Source organism: Phalacrocorax aristotelis, chromosome 3 (genome assembly GCF_949628215.1).
Source record: "Phalacrocorax aristotelis chromosome 3, bGulAri2.1, whole genome shotgun sequence".
NCBI lineage: Eukaryota > Metazoa > Chordata > Aves > Suliformes > Phalacrocoracidae > Phalacrocorax > Phalacrocorax aristotelis.
This window is the reverse complement of record NC_134278.1, coordinates 24,364,586-24,382,688: the sequence shown is the minus strand read 5'-3', so window position 1 is coordinate 24,382,688 and position 18,103 is coordinate 24,364,586. Positions and strand designations below refer to the sequence as shown.

Genomic DNA, 18,103 nt, shown 5'->3' with positions numbered 1-18,103 from the left:
CTCTGTCGAACACATGTGAAGCTTCTAGCAGCTTCTCACAGAAGCCAACCCTGTAGCTTCCCACCTGCCCCGAACCAAAATCTTGCCACGCAAACCGAATACAATGTGCTTTCACCCTCAGGTCACTATGTGTTACAAGAAGATATAGATTTCTCTCAAAATACTAGTGAAGTAGATTTTTTTTTGGCGTATGTGATTAGTAGGGATTCCTGTTTGTATGATTTATCTTCTACAAACCAGCTTTTAACAGTGTTTCCTCATTTCAGAAAATGCTTCCTGCTCCTTGTGATGACAGGCAGCAGTCCTTTGAAGTGTTTTCCCCTATATACCAGCACCTTGTCTTGCCCTATTCTTTTTGTGCCTTTTGTGCTCCACTGCACTGTGACTGTTACAAATGCCTCCAATCTTTGTCACCCAAGTATTATACAAAGAGTGCACTGCTTTTATTTTTACCTTTACCTGTAAAATAGAAAGGAAATATAACTCTGTAACTACCTTGAACCTAGACTTTTTTTTTTTTTTGCGTCGTCTTTTGGATCATTGAGGAAGTTTTTGCAGCTCATCATTACTTACTGATACTAGAATTCGCAATTTCACAAGAAGCAAGGTGACTTAGAGTCAAGACCAGCTACACTCTCTTCTGGTCTCTACTACAGACATGCTGTGCATCCTTGGCAAGATAGAGAGATTAATATGCTTAAAAATAGTTATTAAAAGATAAGTCTACAAAGCCATATCAGTAATTTGACCTTTAAAGATACCAGTGAATTTCACAAGCCACTTCAGGAAGAACTGATGCTGCATTTGCTCAACAACTATCATGATAATCTATTCTTATGTAACTGAGTAGGTATTGTTAACAGGTAGGCACTTTTGAAGACAACTGTCTATTTTTAATGTCCACTGAAGTCTTTCTATGAAATTTGCAGTGTAGAGCTATCTGCATTTATATTCCTGCAAACTATTATATTAATATGCATTGATCTTTACTCATTTGCAAATTGCATTTCTCTATGTGATATGTTACTTTATTAATAATTCATATAATTTCAAATAATAATATTTTTTGTGTTGTTTTTTTTAATTTCATCTGATCATATTTATTGCCAAGATGTTCCATCCAAAATAAAAGCAATGCTTTACTGTTCAATCTGCATCTTTAAATATCTTGGCCGGCAGTTGTATTACAGTTACTTTTGTCAATCCCTTTAATAAGTCCTTTTTACTAGAACATTCCACACAATCTTACTGTTGTACATTATGAAAAGTCTTCATCACCTGCAATTTTGTGTCTAGTTTTCATGCTTTTCTATTCTCAGCAGAAGTCTGAAGAGAGTTTTCTCAGTTACTTTACTTTTTCTTCTGAGAAAGGTCATATCACAGTTGACCATAGGAAGGCTTTCCGTAACATCACTCTGCTAGTTGAACATGTCAGGTAAAACTTAGGTAGTTTAGAGTAAAGAAATGCCATGTAAGGAATTGTGGCCTGGAGTTTTCTCTAGTGAATTTATTTGTAGATGGAACAGTTCTTCAGAGTTTTTTTTCTTTTTCCTTTTTCCTCTGAAAAAACATTTTAGTCAAGTCACATATTGAGAAACCTTTGAAAAAGACTTTATGGTCAAGTTCTATTGAAATATATGCAGTGATATACAGGAAAGAGAGACATCTCAGTCATTTATTTTGCTTCTGTAACACTGACAAACTAATAAGCTGAAATGTACAAGTGTCGTTCTTCTCCACGTGCACAGACTTGTCAATATTTTCAACTTATTGCTTTCACATAAGTTTACAAATGATCAGTTGCTCAAACTTTTCATCTCAAGGAAAAAAAGTTTAACTCTAGAAATTGTAAATAGAGGAAATTTTTATTTTTGAAAAAATCTCTGTAGTACCTTATCACTGTCTTGATATCTGACTACACATGATGGATACCTCTTTTATCTAACATTCTGTTTTGATCCTTAGGTTGGCAGCACAGTATTTTTCAGATGCAGGAAAGGTTATCATATTCAGGGATCTACCACCCGTTCTTGTCTTGCTAACTTAACTTGGAGTGGCATACAGTCTGAATGCATTCGTAAGTCTGGTTTCTTATCTATGTGTTAGAATATTGAGCCATTTTAAAACGAGTTATAAAGTGATGCTTGTGGAAATTCATACTTTATTTGCAACAGTATTTTTAAATGTTTATTATTTCTTATTCTAAGACCAAAGATGTATTTGGGATATATTAATGTGAAGTAAGATTTTTCAGATTTTTTTTTTCATGAAGTTTATAATAAATTCTATAAGTTTTACTCAAAAAAAAGTCTGTCTGCGTTAACCCACTGCATTAGCTGCTTTAAATTAATCCAGTGTTTTTTAAGGCATTAATATAGATTAATAGACAACAGAAAGTGGCCTGAAGCATGCGTGGGGCTATTTTGTTGCCTAATATTTTGTGAATTGTAAATCAGAACTCATCAAAATTAATCTTTTCTGGGCTATGCATGGGTATGCAAATGATTAGTGTATTTATAGCTCTGTATGGGTTGGAGGACATAAAATAATTATTGTATTAAAATGCACTGGTCTAAGGTAAAAGTAAGTCATTAGAACGACCTTAGATTCTTATCCTCTTTCAAATTATCTTTGGTTTGTTATAAATGAACAGCATGGAGCACAGAGAAGCATACTGAGCAACCATATCTGTTATAATCAATGTGATACCACAAAGTCTTCCTCTGGAACCTTTATTTCAATTGGAATTCATAATGAATTTATTTAGCATAATAACTGCTCTGTAATTTTCAAGGCCCTTTAAAACATTGAGTGGAAGTGATGCTTGAAGCTATGACAGTGCAGTAATTCACAGGCCCAATCATTGCACCACGTACATTGGCATGTGCTTCCCTTCATTTTAACTCTTTTCTGGTTGTTATTATGATTTAATTTTGGTGTACTGTTTAAAAATATATGATCGTATCATTTCCATCTTGCCACGATAATAACTGTACACTTAGAGTATAACTTTTACAAGTAATAGCTACTTGACTTTTCTAAAAGGTGTACAAAGTTTACATAATGAAAGGGAATAAGTAGGCATGCATTTACTTCAAATTACATACTCTAATCCTATGGAAACTGTTTACCACCACTTTTTCTAACTCTAAAAACCCCTTTGCAGCTCATGCTTGCAGGCAGCCAGAGACACCGGCACATGTAGATGTGAAAGCAATAGATCTTCCTACTTTAGGGTATACTTTGGTGTATACCTGTCAGCCAGGATTTTTTCTTGCTGGTGGATCAGAGCATCGGACATGTAAACCAGATATGAAATGGACAGGAAAATCACCTATTTGTAAAAGTAAGTTATTACTCAAGTGATATGTTGGGCCCTACTCGGTTGGATTTAATATTCCCTGACATCTTTATTTGATATAGTAGGATTAAATTTTTCCACTTATTATTTAAAAATGCATATGACCTAACAGCTTTTTCTTTATGAAATAAACAGTAAAAAAATCAAACTGAGCATAGCATCTAGAAGTCATGGAGGAAAACATGGGGATATCTGTGTGCAAAGCCATAGGCACACATATATGTAAGTTTATGCTTAACAACAGCAAACAAAACCTAAACAATATACAGTATTACTTTTATCTGTATTTATCTTTATTGCATGGTTTTAAAGAGTATTTCAATGAATTCAGTGTTTACTGTATGATTTTCTGTTAGGAACAAAAAAAAAAAGTTATTTCATAGCTTGGCTTTTAGATTCATTCAGGTATGTTTTTTCTCTAAGAAAATCTTCTAAAATAATAATGAACAATAAAAAAAAAATACATCTTTGCACCAGATTCCACTTTTTTTTACATCCATGCAAATTTAATACATTTTTGCTAGAGTAGCTCTAAGTACATAATTACGAGGTCTAAATTTGCTCTTCACATGCGAATAAACATGGCTATAAGCTCCTGAGACAAATAAAACAAAACTATATTTAGAATATAAATAAAGAAAAAATAGTGAGATGCCATGGGAAAGATGTTTGCAACATGATTTTTAGTTCTAATATGACAAAGATTCTAAACAGGTTTGATGTTTGAAAAATATTTGATTTTTCATTAATGTACGGGTAGTCTTCATTGTTTCAACATTGTCAAGAGATATGAACTACACGTAATTATCTTCTGACTCTAGTTCCCTAGAGGGTGATTTTTTGTGGGTGCTATATAAGTAATAAATTGAGATAAATTATGTTACATGATTTTTGTTAATTTTCTTTTTCTTTTTTTTAAGTAAAGATAAAATACCGAAAAAGTTTTTCTAAGCAAGAAATCTTTTTTTTTTAATTGGCTTTCAGTCAGTAGAATTGTATATAAGGAGTATAATTCTCCTTGAATGCCCCACACTCTTTGTACTTTCTTAGCACTTGATCAGTCTAATCAGTGAATTTCTGCTACTAAAGAAAAAAAAAAAACAACATGCGAACCCAAGTATTCCTATGAGGCAAGAACTTAATTTGGGGTCAATGGACATAACTCTGCTGAGTGTACCAGAAGTAGAGCAAATGACACCAGTTGTGATTCTTTCCCATGATATCTGATCCTGTCACCTTAATCCAGCTACCTAGCTTTTGCTGATTTGTGTCATAAATGTAACAGTCTTTATTAACATGATTTTTACTATATTTAATATACTATTACTCATAATTAGATGTAGTATTTGTCCCCTCTATAAGGCTCTCTTTTATAGCATTGGGACTGATATAAAAATTTTAGGCTTAGATGTATGAAATACTTGGCTAGCCAGACAACTTTCCACAGTAAAAATGTTGTTTACCTAAATTATTTTTTGGTAGTTTTGTGTAAGTGTATAGGTTCACACATGTAAAGTAGGTTTGAACAGGTAAAGTATTCAAGACCAGTTATTTCTGTTTTAAATATGGCTCTATTGGATAAGAGATGATTGCATCCATCAGGCATTGTTTTAACATTCTATTAAAAAAATATGTTCATGAAAATGATAATTTGTCTTTTTACTTGTAGGTAAAGGAGTGAGAGAAGTTAATGAAACAATAACTAAAACTCCAGGTTTGTATACAAGAAGAGTTTTAGATCTAAATAAATTAAATTGATTTACACTCTAGATTGTTATGGATAATAAAACTATTTCCAATATTTGACTTAAGTATTTATTACTCATTTCAAAGGAATATAAATGTTGAGGTCTTTCATAATAACAAGTGCTATGTAAAACCTATTCTATTAAACTCTTACCCAAACAACAATTTTTTTTTTAATCCTACAGTACTAATTTTGTGAATTGTACAAAAAATCCTGTGAAGCCAAAAAGAGAAAGCATATATACACAAAACCCTGATTTGAAGTAGTTTTATATCAGAGAGATTGCTATAATGGAGAGCCTTATAACGAGCTTGGACTATAATTGCAGGGACTGGGTTCAGTTAAAGTTCTGCCCTTTACATTGCAAGTGTTGTAAGAAACTGCAAAAATCCCTCAAGAACCAGTTCTGGAAATTTTGATGGACTTCATTTCATGGAAATTCTCAAGGTACTCTAGGATAGGTCCACCAGCAGTAGGCAAACATTGCTGCTGCTTTTATATGCCTCCTCAAGACACGTGTGCAGTTAACTTTTTCCTCCTGTCAGTGACAAAATAGACAAATATATCTGAGAAATCCTTGATGTAGATCTTTTTAGGTTCAATCATTTTCAGAAAATGAAGGGCCTGATTTTTTTAACTGACTTCTTTAACAATGAGCGGAGTTTTCACCAAATAAATGAGCTTGCAACTCTATATTCTGAATTTCAGCAAGCTGCAAGGGAAACAAGATTAATGGTTCACACTCACAGCAGTTCACAGAACCACTCTGTAGAGTAGATGGGATAAAAAAGTATTTCTGCTAATAATTAACCTTCCTGGTGAGTTTATTAGTGAGAGTGTCAGGTGAAACATAAATGAGTTCTTCTCAAATGCATTACTTCTGCAGACTCACAATAAAGTAGGATATAATGTGCATTCATTATAATTAATATACAGTCTTCATTTGTTGGAGGATTCACCTCACCAACACCTGAGGTATACATTAATCTGCTACCACACAGGTTTTGAAGATTCAATGCCAAATTAAAATGTAGACCAAGTTTCCAAATGTATTCACTCTGCAGAGCATTAGTATCAATTCACACCACATCATGTCCCTTATAATTAGTTTGGATAAGTAAATAATATTTGAAAGGCATTTAAAAAAAAATATTATGATTGAAAATGCCAATAACGGTAAGCAAAGAACTGATACTCTAAAAAATGACCGTAATTAACCAGGAAAAGTTTTAAGCTGTTTTTAAAAACCCAATCTTCACTATTATGAAGTATTTCAAATTTGTGAATTCTTTTTAGTATAGAACACTATTTTGAAGCATTTTCTTTACCTTGTTATCTTGGCTTTTGGTAGAATTCCATTTGCTGCTATCTATATTTTAGATATTAAGCTAATATTGCTAAATAAGAGGTTATGTTACAGAATAGATTAATGTTCTGATTTCCCACCTTTGGATATCTGAATACAAATTATGTTTATTATTGTTTATTAAATTGCTCCTTTTTTGCCAGAGTTAATGTTTTCATAAGCAATAGTAACTATCATTTTTATGGTACTGTAAATTGTAATTAAGTATAAGTTGCACCTAAAGAATTCTCACAATACCCATGTGAAGTTTCAGAACTACAATACTCTGGTTTCCATGGTCCTTACTGCTTTTTATAGTCTTTGCAAAAATACTTCAGAATCTGTTTTAATGAGTAGTCATGGATTTCACCATTCATCACGTTCTGAGGAGAATCCGCAGTTGGTGCAGTATTAGTATAATAATACCCAGTTCATTTTTCTTATTCTGCGTTTGCCCACAGTGGGTGGGAAAGGCAGACAGGGACATTGCAAGGGCTTGGCAGATTTGGGTCAGAGATAGTCTGATTCCCCAGCAGCATCCATGGGACTGCAGCACTTGCATTTTAATCTTTTATTGAAACGTGACTGGGGAAGCAGAAATATATTTTGCTGTTTTCTTCCCCTACTGATTCTGTCCCTCTGCAGCAAGTGCAAATTCTATAAATACTGATACAGTGGTGCTATTTCATGAAGATTAAAGCTCACTGACATTTAGAATAGTTAGAGAATCTAGATACTGAAGATGTTGAATGTGACAAAAGAAGTATGATGTCTGCTCCTTTATAAAACTATTCCATAGTACCTGTCAGGTTCAAAGCAGTAATACTAGATGTTCACCTTCATGAGAATAACTTCAGACACACAATTTTAATTAAAAGCAAAACCAAATAAAAATAATTTTGGCTTATTTTTAAAATGCAGTTTTCGAGTTTACTGTATGTCACTATTATAGCAAAGCAATGGAAATATGTAGAAAAAAGAGCCTGAAAGACCCTTTATAGAATTCATATATTTCCAGAATATAAGTGAATTCTAAGGACTGTGAGATGCCAATTGAAATTTAATGCTTCAAAGTTTTAGTATTGAGTTGAGGTTATTTTGCGTAAAGCCCCAGTCCTGCACTGAGTTTTGCTTTGGAAAGGGAGCACTTGAGATTCTTTGAGGCTGTTGTACTGAAAGCCGTATAGTGGGTCTCCACTTACTTGGAATCCAGTGTGGTACAAGACACATGCTAATGATGTTTTGAAGTCATGCCACATTGAGCTTGAATGTTTGCTTGTGGCTTTTGCACATTTTGAAAGCAAAAGACAATGAAGAAGTTACCATCCTTCCTCTTTATGAAATGCATACTAGGAAGTGTAATATTCAAGAGATAGAGTCAACAGCTAAGCAGTGATCGGATTTTCAGATATACTGCCTGTCAGTATATATTGTTGGAAATATATGGTATTATTGACCCATGTTTCTTTTTGATTTATTTTTCCATTCAGTGATTAGGTGGAGGAGGAAATAGCCATCAAATCTATTCAAAATGGATACACACGATACCTACACTGATAAATTTCCTTCAGTATAGACAGCTGTCTTTACACATGCTCAGAGTTTGATAAAATGCAAAAAAAATACAATAATTTCTTTTAAGAGTTAAGTTAGAAGCGTGTGAAACAGTTCTACTATCAGCCTTTAGCTTTTTAACAAGTATCATTTGCAGTGGTCATGGATAGTAAGGGTGAATTTTAGTAGTTGCTAGGGCTGTCATTTTGTCAAGATATCAAGTAACTGGTTAAACAGTTCTTTTTATGAAGTTTTATTTTTATTCTTAAAGCTTTACTTCTCAAATTGTAATGCTGGAAAAAGCTTAGAACTAAGTAGGAAAATGTAATTTTTCACTTGTCAGAAGCTGCCCGGAAACACCAGGTGCTGCCTGGCCAGGGGGAGGGTTGGTCTCTTTTGGCCAACTTAACTGTCTTTTTAGCTTAACTGTCATGTTTGAAGGAAGTCTTCCCCAGATTTTATAACAAGATATATGGGAGAACTATATAAAACAGCAAAGTATATGGGAGAAATATAGCAACATGAGCGGAGGAATGCATGTTCAAGACATGTACACTTCGTAAAATTATCTGACATAAAAACTTCTCCTAAGTTTTTATCTTCTGTGTTTCCTTTGTAATTAATATTAATATTGCACATACTGTTGAATAAGAGAGACTTTTTCTACTCTGTCAGCAATTTAGCCAAATACTTAAAATACAATATTTAATGACCTGTAAATAATTTATTTTTTCTGTATAGAGGAAAAATACCAATAACATCAAATAAATAAGCCAAATACATGCAATTTTTTCCTATAATTCATGCTTCATTTTATAGGTTATTTACTTCAGATTATTCAAAATGCGGTTTCTGAGAAACAGACCTTTATTTTAAACTGGAAAATGTTCCCTGCTCTGGCAAATTCTCTGTTCATAGGTGCAGTAATATTGTGTGGAGAAAAGATGTGGAGTCTTAAAAATGACTAATAAAAAACTTGTGCTAAACTGTGTCTGGAATTCAGTGAACTCAGTTGAATATTCAGTTGATATTCAGTTGAAAATCGCACAGAGTGCTGCTTTAATAGATTCATGAAACAAAAGGAATGGTCTATGACAATGTGTCCTTCCAGGAATCCCTTACTTCAGAATATTATTCTCATTTTTTTTCATCATACCTTAAAGCTACTGGGCTTTAGGGAAGAGTGCATTATTTTTCATAGTCTTGGGGACATTCACTGAAGCAAAAAAGCTATGAAGTGTGAGGTTATTTAAGAACATATATTGCAATGGACAGTGGTAATATAGTATAAGCAACTGCGTGAAAAGGTCATTAGATATATTGTCTTTACTGTTGTAAAATTTTTACTGTATTACCTCCTTAGAACAGTAGGTTGATGCTGTAACAGAAAAAATGAAGAGCATAAATATAGCTAGAAAGATTGCTGCTTTGTTGTACTTTACTCCTTTCTTTGTTTGTTTCTTTTTTGCCCACTTTTATTTAGTTCCCTCAGATGTGTTTTTTATAAATTCACTGTGGAAAGGGTTTTATGAATATTTAGGAAAAAGACAGCCTGCCACTCTGACTGTTGATTGGTTCAATACTACAAGCAGCAAAGTGAATGCCACATTCACTGAGGCATCAAACGTACTACTCAAACTATCAGGTAGGTTCAGAATCTGGTGTTAAAAAAAGCTGTTATTTTATTTTTTTTCATCTGTTCAGTTTTCTGCCAAACACAAATGACACAAAATCTTTATATTTTCACTAAAAATATTTCTCTGCTTATTTTGCAAAAGGAACGGTCATAATGTTCTGCACATATTTCAGTCAATTTATATGTGGTCACTCATCTATTTTTCTCCTTACATTTCAAATAAATATTGAGGTAGGGTTTTTTCATCTTGGGCTGTTGGATAGTATTGATGTGTTGAACTCACAGGTAATATTGAAGTGGCAGATGAAGTGTTTGTAGGCATTTTAAGAACTATACCTCTGAAAAACTCCGTTATTCAATAGCAATTACTATCTGCTTTAAAACAATATGGTCTTGATAATGGCATAATATAAAATAGGCACAGATAATTAAATAACATACTAAATTTTTCACACCTTTTAATCACATTGTGCATTCCTTTCTGCAAATCTGACTGTGAAGTTCTGATTTAGTGTCTGATCACAGTTATAGTTGAAAAAAGCATTGTCAGCTATCCGTAACTTTTAAGGTCAAGAGTTCAGATAGAATTTCAGTAGCTGGCTTCCAAATGGTAAATTTTCTTGCACTGCACTATCCATATTTACTATAGGAATATACTGTTTTGATGTGAGTAAAATCCAATAGTTTCCAGTTCAAGAGAACTCCAGGCAAGGAATTCCATCTGTATTCAGAATTATTGAAATACTGTTTGAAAAAAACAAATATTCTTGCCCATTTATGTATAAAATTAAAAGGTACAAAACCATCTTTACATCATATTATCAAATATGATGTGGGCAAAAGAACAATAAAATAAGATCCTGTTATTACAGCACTTTAAATCTTGTTTTTTCCAGGTTATAAAATTCTATTATTACAGAATGTTTTCTACAAAATATTTTCGTTCTAAAGCAGTATATTTAGCTGTGAAAAGATATTTGAACAAACTGGTTGAAAAATTGTTTAAAAGGCATGTGTTACCTCCTTTATTTTAATAGGTGTTTACAAAAAAGAAGAAGCCCATTTGCTCCTGAAAGTTTTTCAGATTAAAGGAACTAGTGATATTTTTGTAAGCAAGTTTGAAAATGACAACTGGGCACTAGATGGTTATGTAAGTAACCAGACTGCTATGGATAAAGCTTGCTGAGAGCAAAGTTTAAAGTTATTTGTGATTTCCTATATAACTCTATCCAACTTTTTATATTACAAATATGGAGTACAACACTGTAGAAGTACAGATGCAGATGTAGAGATAACATTATAACATTATTTTTCTTTTCAAGAATATATATACAAAAATATGTATTCAAAAATATGTATGCAAACCTCTATTTGTCGCAATCCCATTAGAATTTTTAGTTTACTAAGGGGAAGATGGAGTTAATCAGCATATTTTGCCTTGTTTTCTTAGATGAGAGTGAAAATTTTACCTTTAGAAATAATGTCCTTTTTTCGGTGTGGTAAATAGTTCACTGTAATAAAATTACATTATATATTTGTTTAAGAAATCTTTTTTTCTGTTTCAATGTATTGTAGGTATCGTCAGGACTTGAAAGAGGTGTTTTCACCTATCAAGGTGATATACATGGAAAAGACTTTGGAAAATTTATGCTCCAAAGACAAGGTAAATGCATTCATAAAACTTTAACTTCTATAAACTTTTTGGGTCTTCAAGAGTGAATTCAACAAATGACTCAGCTGTCTAGCTGAAGTAAGCATGTTTATTTCATGCCATTGCTATTATAAAAATATAATGAAATATGCATATTTGAAATATATAGTTCAAATCCCAATTTAAATCTGCTTAACCTTACTGTTTCATGTTTTCTAGTATAGCAATCTAATAAGATGACTACAGGAGAATGCCTTTGCAACTGCTTGTTTTTCTGTGAATGTCTGTTTGAAAGTAACGGTGTCATGAAATGCAAAGACACTTCCTGCTCAAATATATACACTGCAGTCAGAATCATATAGGAAACTAAATGGACAGAATCAGCACTGATTTTAAGAGTGTCATTTGGAGAGTTCTTCTGCTGGTGGATGTTTTCAGAATGTGTATGTATGTGTATAGAATTCTACTACGCTGTCAAAAATATGAATTGAGTGATTGATATATATATATACACACACATATATATTTCAGCTATGGACTCAAGTGCTCCAGCAGCTGGTGAAAAACTAGTTATTTTATTTTACTCATAGAAAAAAACTATCATAAAAACTAATGAAGCATTTACTCATTAAATACTTACTCATAAAATAGTTTTGGCAAATACTAAGTGGAGGCATCTTCATTTTCTGATCCTGCAACTGCTGCAGAGTGGTTGAAGCATGGTCTATATGCAACAAAGTACTGAGCTAGGAGGTGGAGACAACCTAGCCAATATATCTATAGCAAACTGTATTTACATTTTATGAATTACCTTAGTTCCGTTAACTTCATCGGTGTTGTACCCAATGCCCTGTAAAGTTCTGCCAAACCTCCCTTGTATTCCTTTGCTCTGTTCACTGCTGTAATAGCAGTTATCCTGTGGATTTTCTTATTTTGGCCACCTCTCAATTTGCTATATATGTTTAGTCACAAGAGGCAGAAACCTTACTCTTCAGAGTCTCAGCCTAACTGCCAGCTTCTGAAGCCAAATACAGTTTCAGTCTTCAGAGCAAAATCTTGTGTGGGACAGATTATTTGTCTACCTATACTTTTGTGTAATTCTTATCACTGTAATATCTAAGTTACCTTTTCCTTCATATTTTAGCAAGCACTGTAAAAGTAGAGCATCAAGAGTTGTCCAAACATCTGTCTTGTTTAGCAGCCTTTGATATATCAAAACAGTGAGAGTATGGTTTGTTGGTTTTGTTTGGGGTGTGTCTGTGTTTTTGTGTTGTTTTTTTTTTTTTCTTAAGCCAGGCCGGAAAAGGTACCGATGGTCTTCCAGATACCTAATAAAAGTTTGGGTCCATGTGTTGTAGCAGTGAAATGAATAACTCATGGTGGTAAATGAAGAACAAGCAGAATGACAATTCAACAGTTACAGCACTCTCCAGTGGGTGTATTCTATGGTAGTGGAAAACATTGTCCTTATCACTGTTTAGAGTTGCACTATGACAGCTCATATTGTATATTCCCAAGGCTAGCTAGGAGCTGAAGTGTCCAAGTTACACATGCATTCCTGGGCTGAAGGCCTCTCATCCTCAACTTTGACATCTCAGAAGAGAGCTTGCTACAAATGCAGATACTGTCTCTTTTAGAAGATTTCTTTATGTGATTGCTAAATAGCCACTGATTTTCTATAGGTTGCTTGTTGCCTATTGAAGAACCTAGAGCTAAAAGGAAACAGCAAATTTCCAGTCAGCACAGGTCATACCCTCGCAGTCAAGGATAATTTACATTTTTTAAAAAATATATTCTGTTCATGAATATTCTGCTGGGGTAATGATCTCGTATGTCCTCCAGCTGAAGACTTAACATATTTCTGTTTCTTCAGGAAGTTAAATTATTTGCTGCCTTTACACTAAGCCAGAAGTATGCATAAACTCTGCATGCATTGGTGCATGCATAATGTAATATAAAAGTCTTCATCTGCAAGCATAGCTCAAAGAAGAGCATTTACTGAGAAATAGTTAGGTATGTAAGTTCAATCTAATAGATGAATAATTCCCTATCACACAATTCTAGAGAAAGACCAGGCTCAGTGGATATGACCAGTCTTGGAACTTAATGAATGAAAACAGAAACAACTTTTGTTTCTGAGTACTGTTTATCCTCTTTCAGAAGCAATTCTTTTTGCTTGACGCCCAGAGAAGAACCCAAAGGGCAAAAAGATCTCTGTTATCTTCCTGCCAAAAGAATTAGAACTGTATCTGAGCCTGCTCAAGGGGCTCAAGTTGTGACACCAAATTATTTAACACGTTTTGCCAAGTAATCAGTCATTGTTGGGGGCTCTTTGTTTGTTTTGTTATGTTTTAATAACTTGGTCTCTAAAGGCTGCAAGTCTGAGGCTAGGTTCAGTTTCTGTAATTTCTGAGTGCCTGTGCTTCACCACTACAGTTCCAGATGATGTTTATTCTAAAATGTTGGCCTTGTTCATTCCAATCTGGACTGTCCTTTAAAACTTGTATGAAAAGGTGGCTTTGTGAGAAGAGAAACTTACTTCACCAAATGATTATTTTCCTATATTTATTTCCTCCAGGGAAATACAATGACACCCTTCTCTTTCCTTTTTTTTCTTCAAAGTACTTTTTAGCTTGTCTAGATTGAGATAAATATTGACATGAAATATGAAATATGAATAATTAAATTGTGTCCATGGTATATTAGATCAATGGCTGTGACATACATGTACATTTCTTGAAACTGATCACCTCCTAAAAGTGTTGAACATCATGAGACATATGAATTTTAATTTTCACTCTATAAATGTGTCAATCTTCCTTTCCAGATCACTTCACACAACTTTCATCATTCGCAAAGAAACTCTACATCTAGACAGGATATTCACAACTTCAGAGTACAAAATGGTTGTGCTAATGCACAAATAGAGAGCTAGGGCTATATATTAATACACTCCTCATACCCAATGAAATACCCAAAGAATCAGGTGAAGAAGGTCCAGCCTCTGTTGCTCCCTGGAAACCACTGACTTGCTTTCCATGACAGTATTTTTTCTCTTAAATCCTTGAGCTGCTAACCATCTTTGTCTCAGAAATTACTCTTCTACCTGCAATTCTACTTTTCTTATCTTGCATGACTGTCACTGTCACACTTTCTCCCAATTCAACAGCAGTTATTGTACTAAAACTGAGCCATGCTGTACAGATGCCAGACACTTGAAACCCTGGGCTAGGAATTACACAGAAAATGCATTTGAAAGCTTCAAATGATAAGGAAATGCTCCTAATGAATATTTTCACAAAAAATATTATTTTCTAGTATGTATAAAGGAGAAAACTCAGTAACTATCTAAAGGGTAGAAGTACACAGCTTGTGCAATAATGACTTTACTATGTATTATCAGAATTGAAACTTCACCTGACTGCTGCTGTTTTTAGGAGGCTGAAGAAACCCCTGTTATTGTGTGAAATGTTTAAAAAACATTTATAATCTCACTGAATATCCCTCTATTAAATAGCACATTTCCTAGTGACAAAATATGGCTTTTTTAATGAAAAGTAAACCAAACTATCTTTTGCAGTCTTTTTTTTTTTTCTATTAGCCTGCAGATATTTCCACTTTTTTGGTTTTAGCTGTGGAGAAATCAATACCTAGATTAGATCAGTACAATAGGCTTTCTAATTTCTCAACATGATAACCCTGTCAGAAGAAATACAAAGTTTACATCAGGACATGTTTAATCACAAACAGCTCTGAAAATGATTGTAATATATAGACCAGACTGTGCTGAAGTTACAGTGAATCTCATACATGAAAAAAATTTAAATTATCCAGAATTGCAGCAAAGTTTCTCTTCCATAAAGAAAAGCACACCCAATGCACAGTCTGAACCTGGTCAACACTTCTCCAATGCCAATTAAAGGTTGTAAACCTCTGTCCTGGTCTCTCCTCCTTGGATAGCATCTATATATTTCTCTCTGAAGAGCTGTGAGTTCAAACTGGCAACATGGAGTTGGATCTCAAAATACATTTATTTCTACAAAATTATTCTATAATTTTCACTATAAAATTATTTTTGTCCTTCAATAGTTAAGTTGGCCACCTATTTAAACAATTTCATAATGTCTCAGTTTATACTGATGGAAAAATGGGTTCCACAAAATACTTTCCAGTCCTGGTTATCTGCTTGTCCACAACAGGAACCCAGCGAGGCCATGCCACAGGCAACCACCTTTGCATTCTCTGCACCTCAGTTTTATTGCAGTGCGAACGCACCTGCCACAGGCTCTAAAACACGCTCATGTCTTTATAACCCCTAAAAGAGGGTTGTAAAGCAGCCAGGGCATGCACACAAGTGCACAGACTTAGGATTGCTATTAAGCTGAGCAGGACCATTGTGGTTTATTATAGTTACCTCATTTCTCTATTTCATGTCTGATGTGGTCTCACATTGCTTGTTTCTCAGCTGAATATTAAGGCTGCAAGCATAGAGTACTTTTTGCAGCATTAACAATTTTTTTTTTGTAGAAGGTAAATGGCTTAATTTTATTGAATTAGTGACTCATGAAAGGTGTAGTTCATAATTATTTTAATTGCTGAATACTGTTTTCAAATAATTTTTATAGTTATTGGTATATTATTGTGGTATTAACAAGATTTATACTTTGATGCTGCATGCTATTTATTTCATGTTTTAAAATATAATTATTTTATCAAGACACCATTTTCTTTCCTTCTTGAATAAGAAGATAAATGTGAGATAGAAAACCCAGGAATTTTATTTCTGCCCTTTTTGTTTCATTTCAGGTCCTTTAAGTGCAGATACAGACCTTTCAAATCATTATTATGGTACAAACAGCAGTTCTGTTGCAGCTGCCATTCTTGTACCATTCTTTGCTCTAATATTATCAGGGTTTGCATTTTACCTCTACAAACACAGGTATTGTAAATGTTATTTATTCAGTACTTAATAAGTTTTTGTTTTAATTTTAATAGGTCAGTGTAACTAGAGAACACAATGCTAAAGATATTCAGGAATATCTTTACTCAAGAAAGACAACTATTTCTAAGTAATCCCATGAAGGGCTTCAGGGCAGAGGAGTTCTTAACGGTGAACAATTTGAAAAATGCATCACTGCGTTAAGGAGTAAAGACCTATAAACCTTCTTGACTGGTTAGGCTGAATCAGATTGAAATCTCAGGTCACATGTTTTATTCTTTCATTTTAATGCTTTATTAAATTGAATGTATGCTGCTTCTTTCAAAATGCTTATAAGTATTAATTATAGAAGATGAAAAATCCATAAATCCCATGAAGGAACAGCCCATAATGAGACTACTTACAGTACATGCTGAATAAGCTAGTGGGTACTACTAGAATTGGCATCACTTCAGCTCACATGAAACTTTTACATGTCATTAGATAATCAAATAAATCCAACCATCTTGCCTGAAATTGTGTTTAGAAGCTGATGTCTATGAATCATTTGAACATTTGTTCATTCTGAGCGCTATTTGGCTAGAGCTTTTTGGAACAATTCTTATATTTTTGTATTGAGCTACAATTCTCTCTTTGTGTTATTTGCAATTTGCAAAATGGTGCTTAACAGAAACACTGATTTTTGATAATATGCTCTTAAAACTTTTGTTCTATAATCATAATACTGAAAGTATTTTCTGATTGTAAGAAATTGCATAGACAAACTGAAGTCCACCATTGCTCTATGATGGACTGGACTGTCCACCTACCTCAGTATTAGATGATTTTGGAAAAAGAAACTGCAGTGGGACTTGAACTTTGGCTATATATCCTGAAGCATAATATAGCCTTTTCTTGAAAAAATTCTTGAAATTACCTCAATGACCAGAATAACAACATGAAATTTTCAGAGATGCGATAGTAGTTATGCCCCTAGAGTCTCTCTATATCAGAGAATTTGAAGGTCTTCTTAGGGGATGATTTTATGGAGGTTTCTGCTGTGCCTGTGTCAGATTAATATCATCTAATTAGAACTAAGACTGTTAAAACTTTTTTACACGGTTTCTGTATCTTTTATCTGACAGACAGGGATTGCTTCAGGAATGAAGACAACATCTCAGTCTTTCTGAACAAAATTAAAATATATTTAATTACTCACACTTAGGAAAGTTCCTAGTTAAGATATCTAAGCATGTTATGTTACTTTTAAAATGAAAATATGCAGAAGACGACATATGTATGAGTAACAGAATTATTTGTAGGTTGTCAGTTTCCATTACTGGCATCTTTCCAGGGATAGTTTTCCCTACCTGCTAGCCAAAACAGAATAATTTTCTAACAGAGTTTGGTTTTCCAGAACCCTTCTCTGATGTTTTATCATGAGATTATTTTCTAAACTATATGACATTTATTAAGCACCAAGCATCTACATTTTGCACTCTTTCATTGACTTTCCTGCCCTATTTAATTTACATATATAAAATTATATACTGAACCTCCTTTATATGCTTGTTTAGATACTTTCAGATACTAAGAGATTTAAGGTTAAAGTAGTAAAATATAATACAATAGGATATAATTTTACTGGATGTATCAGAAATTCTGCACAGTTTTGTTTCATTTTTCATTTAATTATTGGCTTAATATGTTTTAACAGAACTTTGCATAAAAATGTGACCAACCTTGAAGTTTTGATAGTTTCATGGTGGTAGAACACTATCCAAAATAGAAGAGTGTTAATGAATGTTAATTCTATGTATCCTTTGATATTCAAATGCCAAAATTTATGTGAATATTAGTTAGGATTTCATCAATCTGATGAATGATCAAT

The 18,103-nt window shown here is 33.4% G+C and overlaps 1 protein-coding gene across 1 annotated transcript in view; it reads left to right on the top strand.

The window, feature by feature from the left end:
• The window catches only part of CSMD1 (CUB and Sushi multiple domains 1), a 1,237,849-nt gene that overhangs the window by 1,215,316 nt on the left and 4,430 nt on the right, over nucleotides 1-18,103 (top strand). The window contains exons 63-69 of the mRNA XM_075086937.1: nucleotides 1,966-2,077; nucleotides 3,167-3,346; nucleotides 5,031-5,075; nucleotides 9,491-9,652; nucleotides 10,681-10,793; nucleotides 11,219-11,306; nucleotides 16,101-16,233. Of these exons, the coding sequence (XP_074943038.1) occupies nucleotides 1,966-2,077; nucleotides 3,167-3,346; nucleotides 5,031-5,075; nucleotides 9,491-9,652; nucleotides 10,681-10,793; nucleotides 11,219-11,306; nucleotides 16,101-16,233 (833 nt within the window). The remainder of the gene's footprint in view (nucleotides 1-1,965; nucleotides 2,078-3,166; nucleotides 3,347-5,030; nucleotides 5,076-9,490; nucleotides 9,653-10,680; nucleotides 10,794-11,218; nucleotides 11,307-16,100; nucleotides 16,234-18,103) is intronic.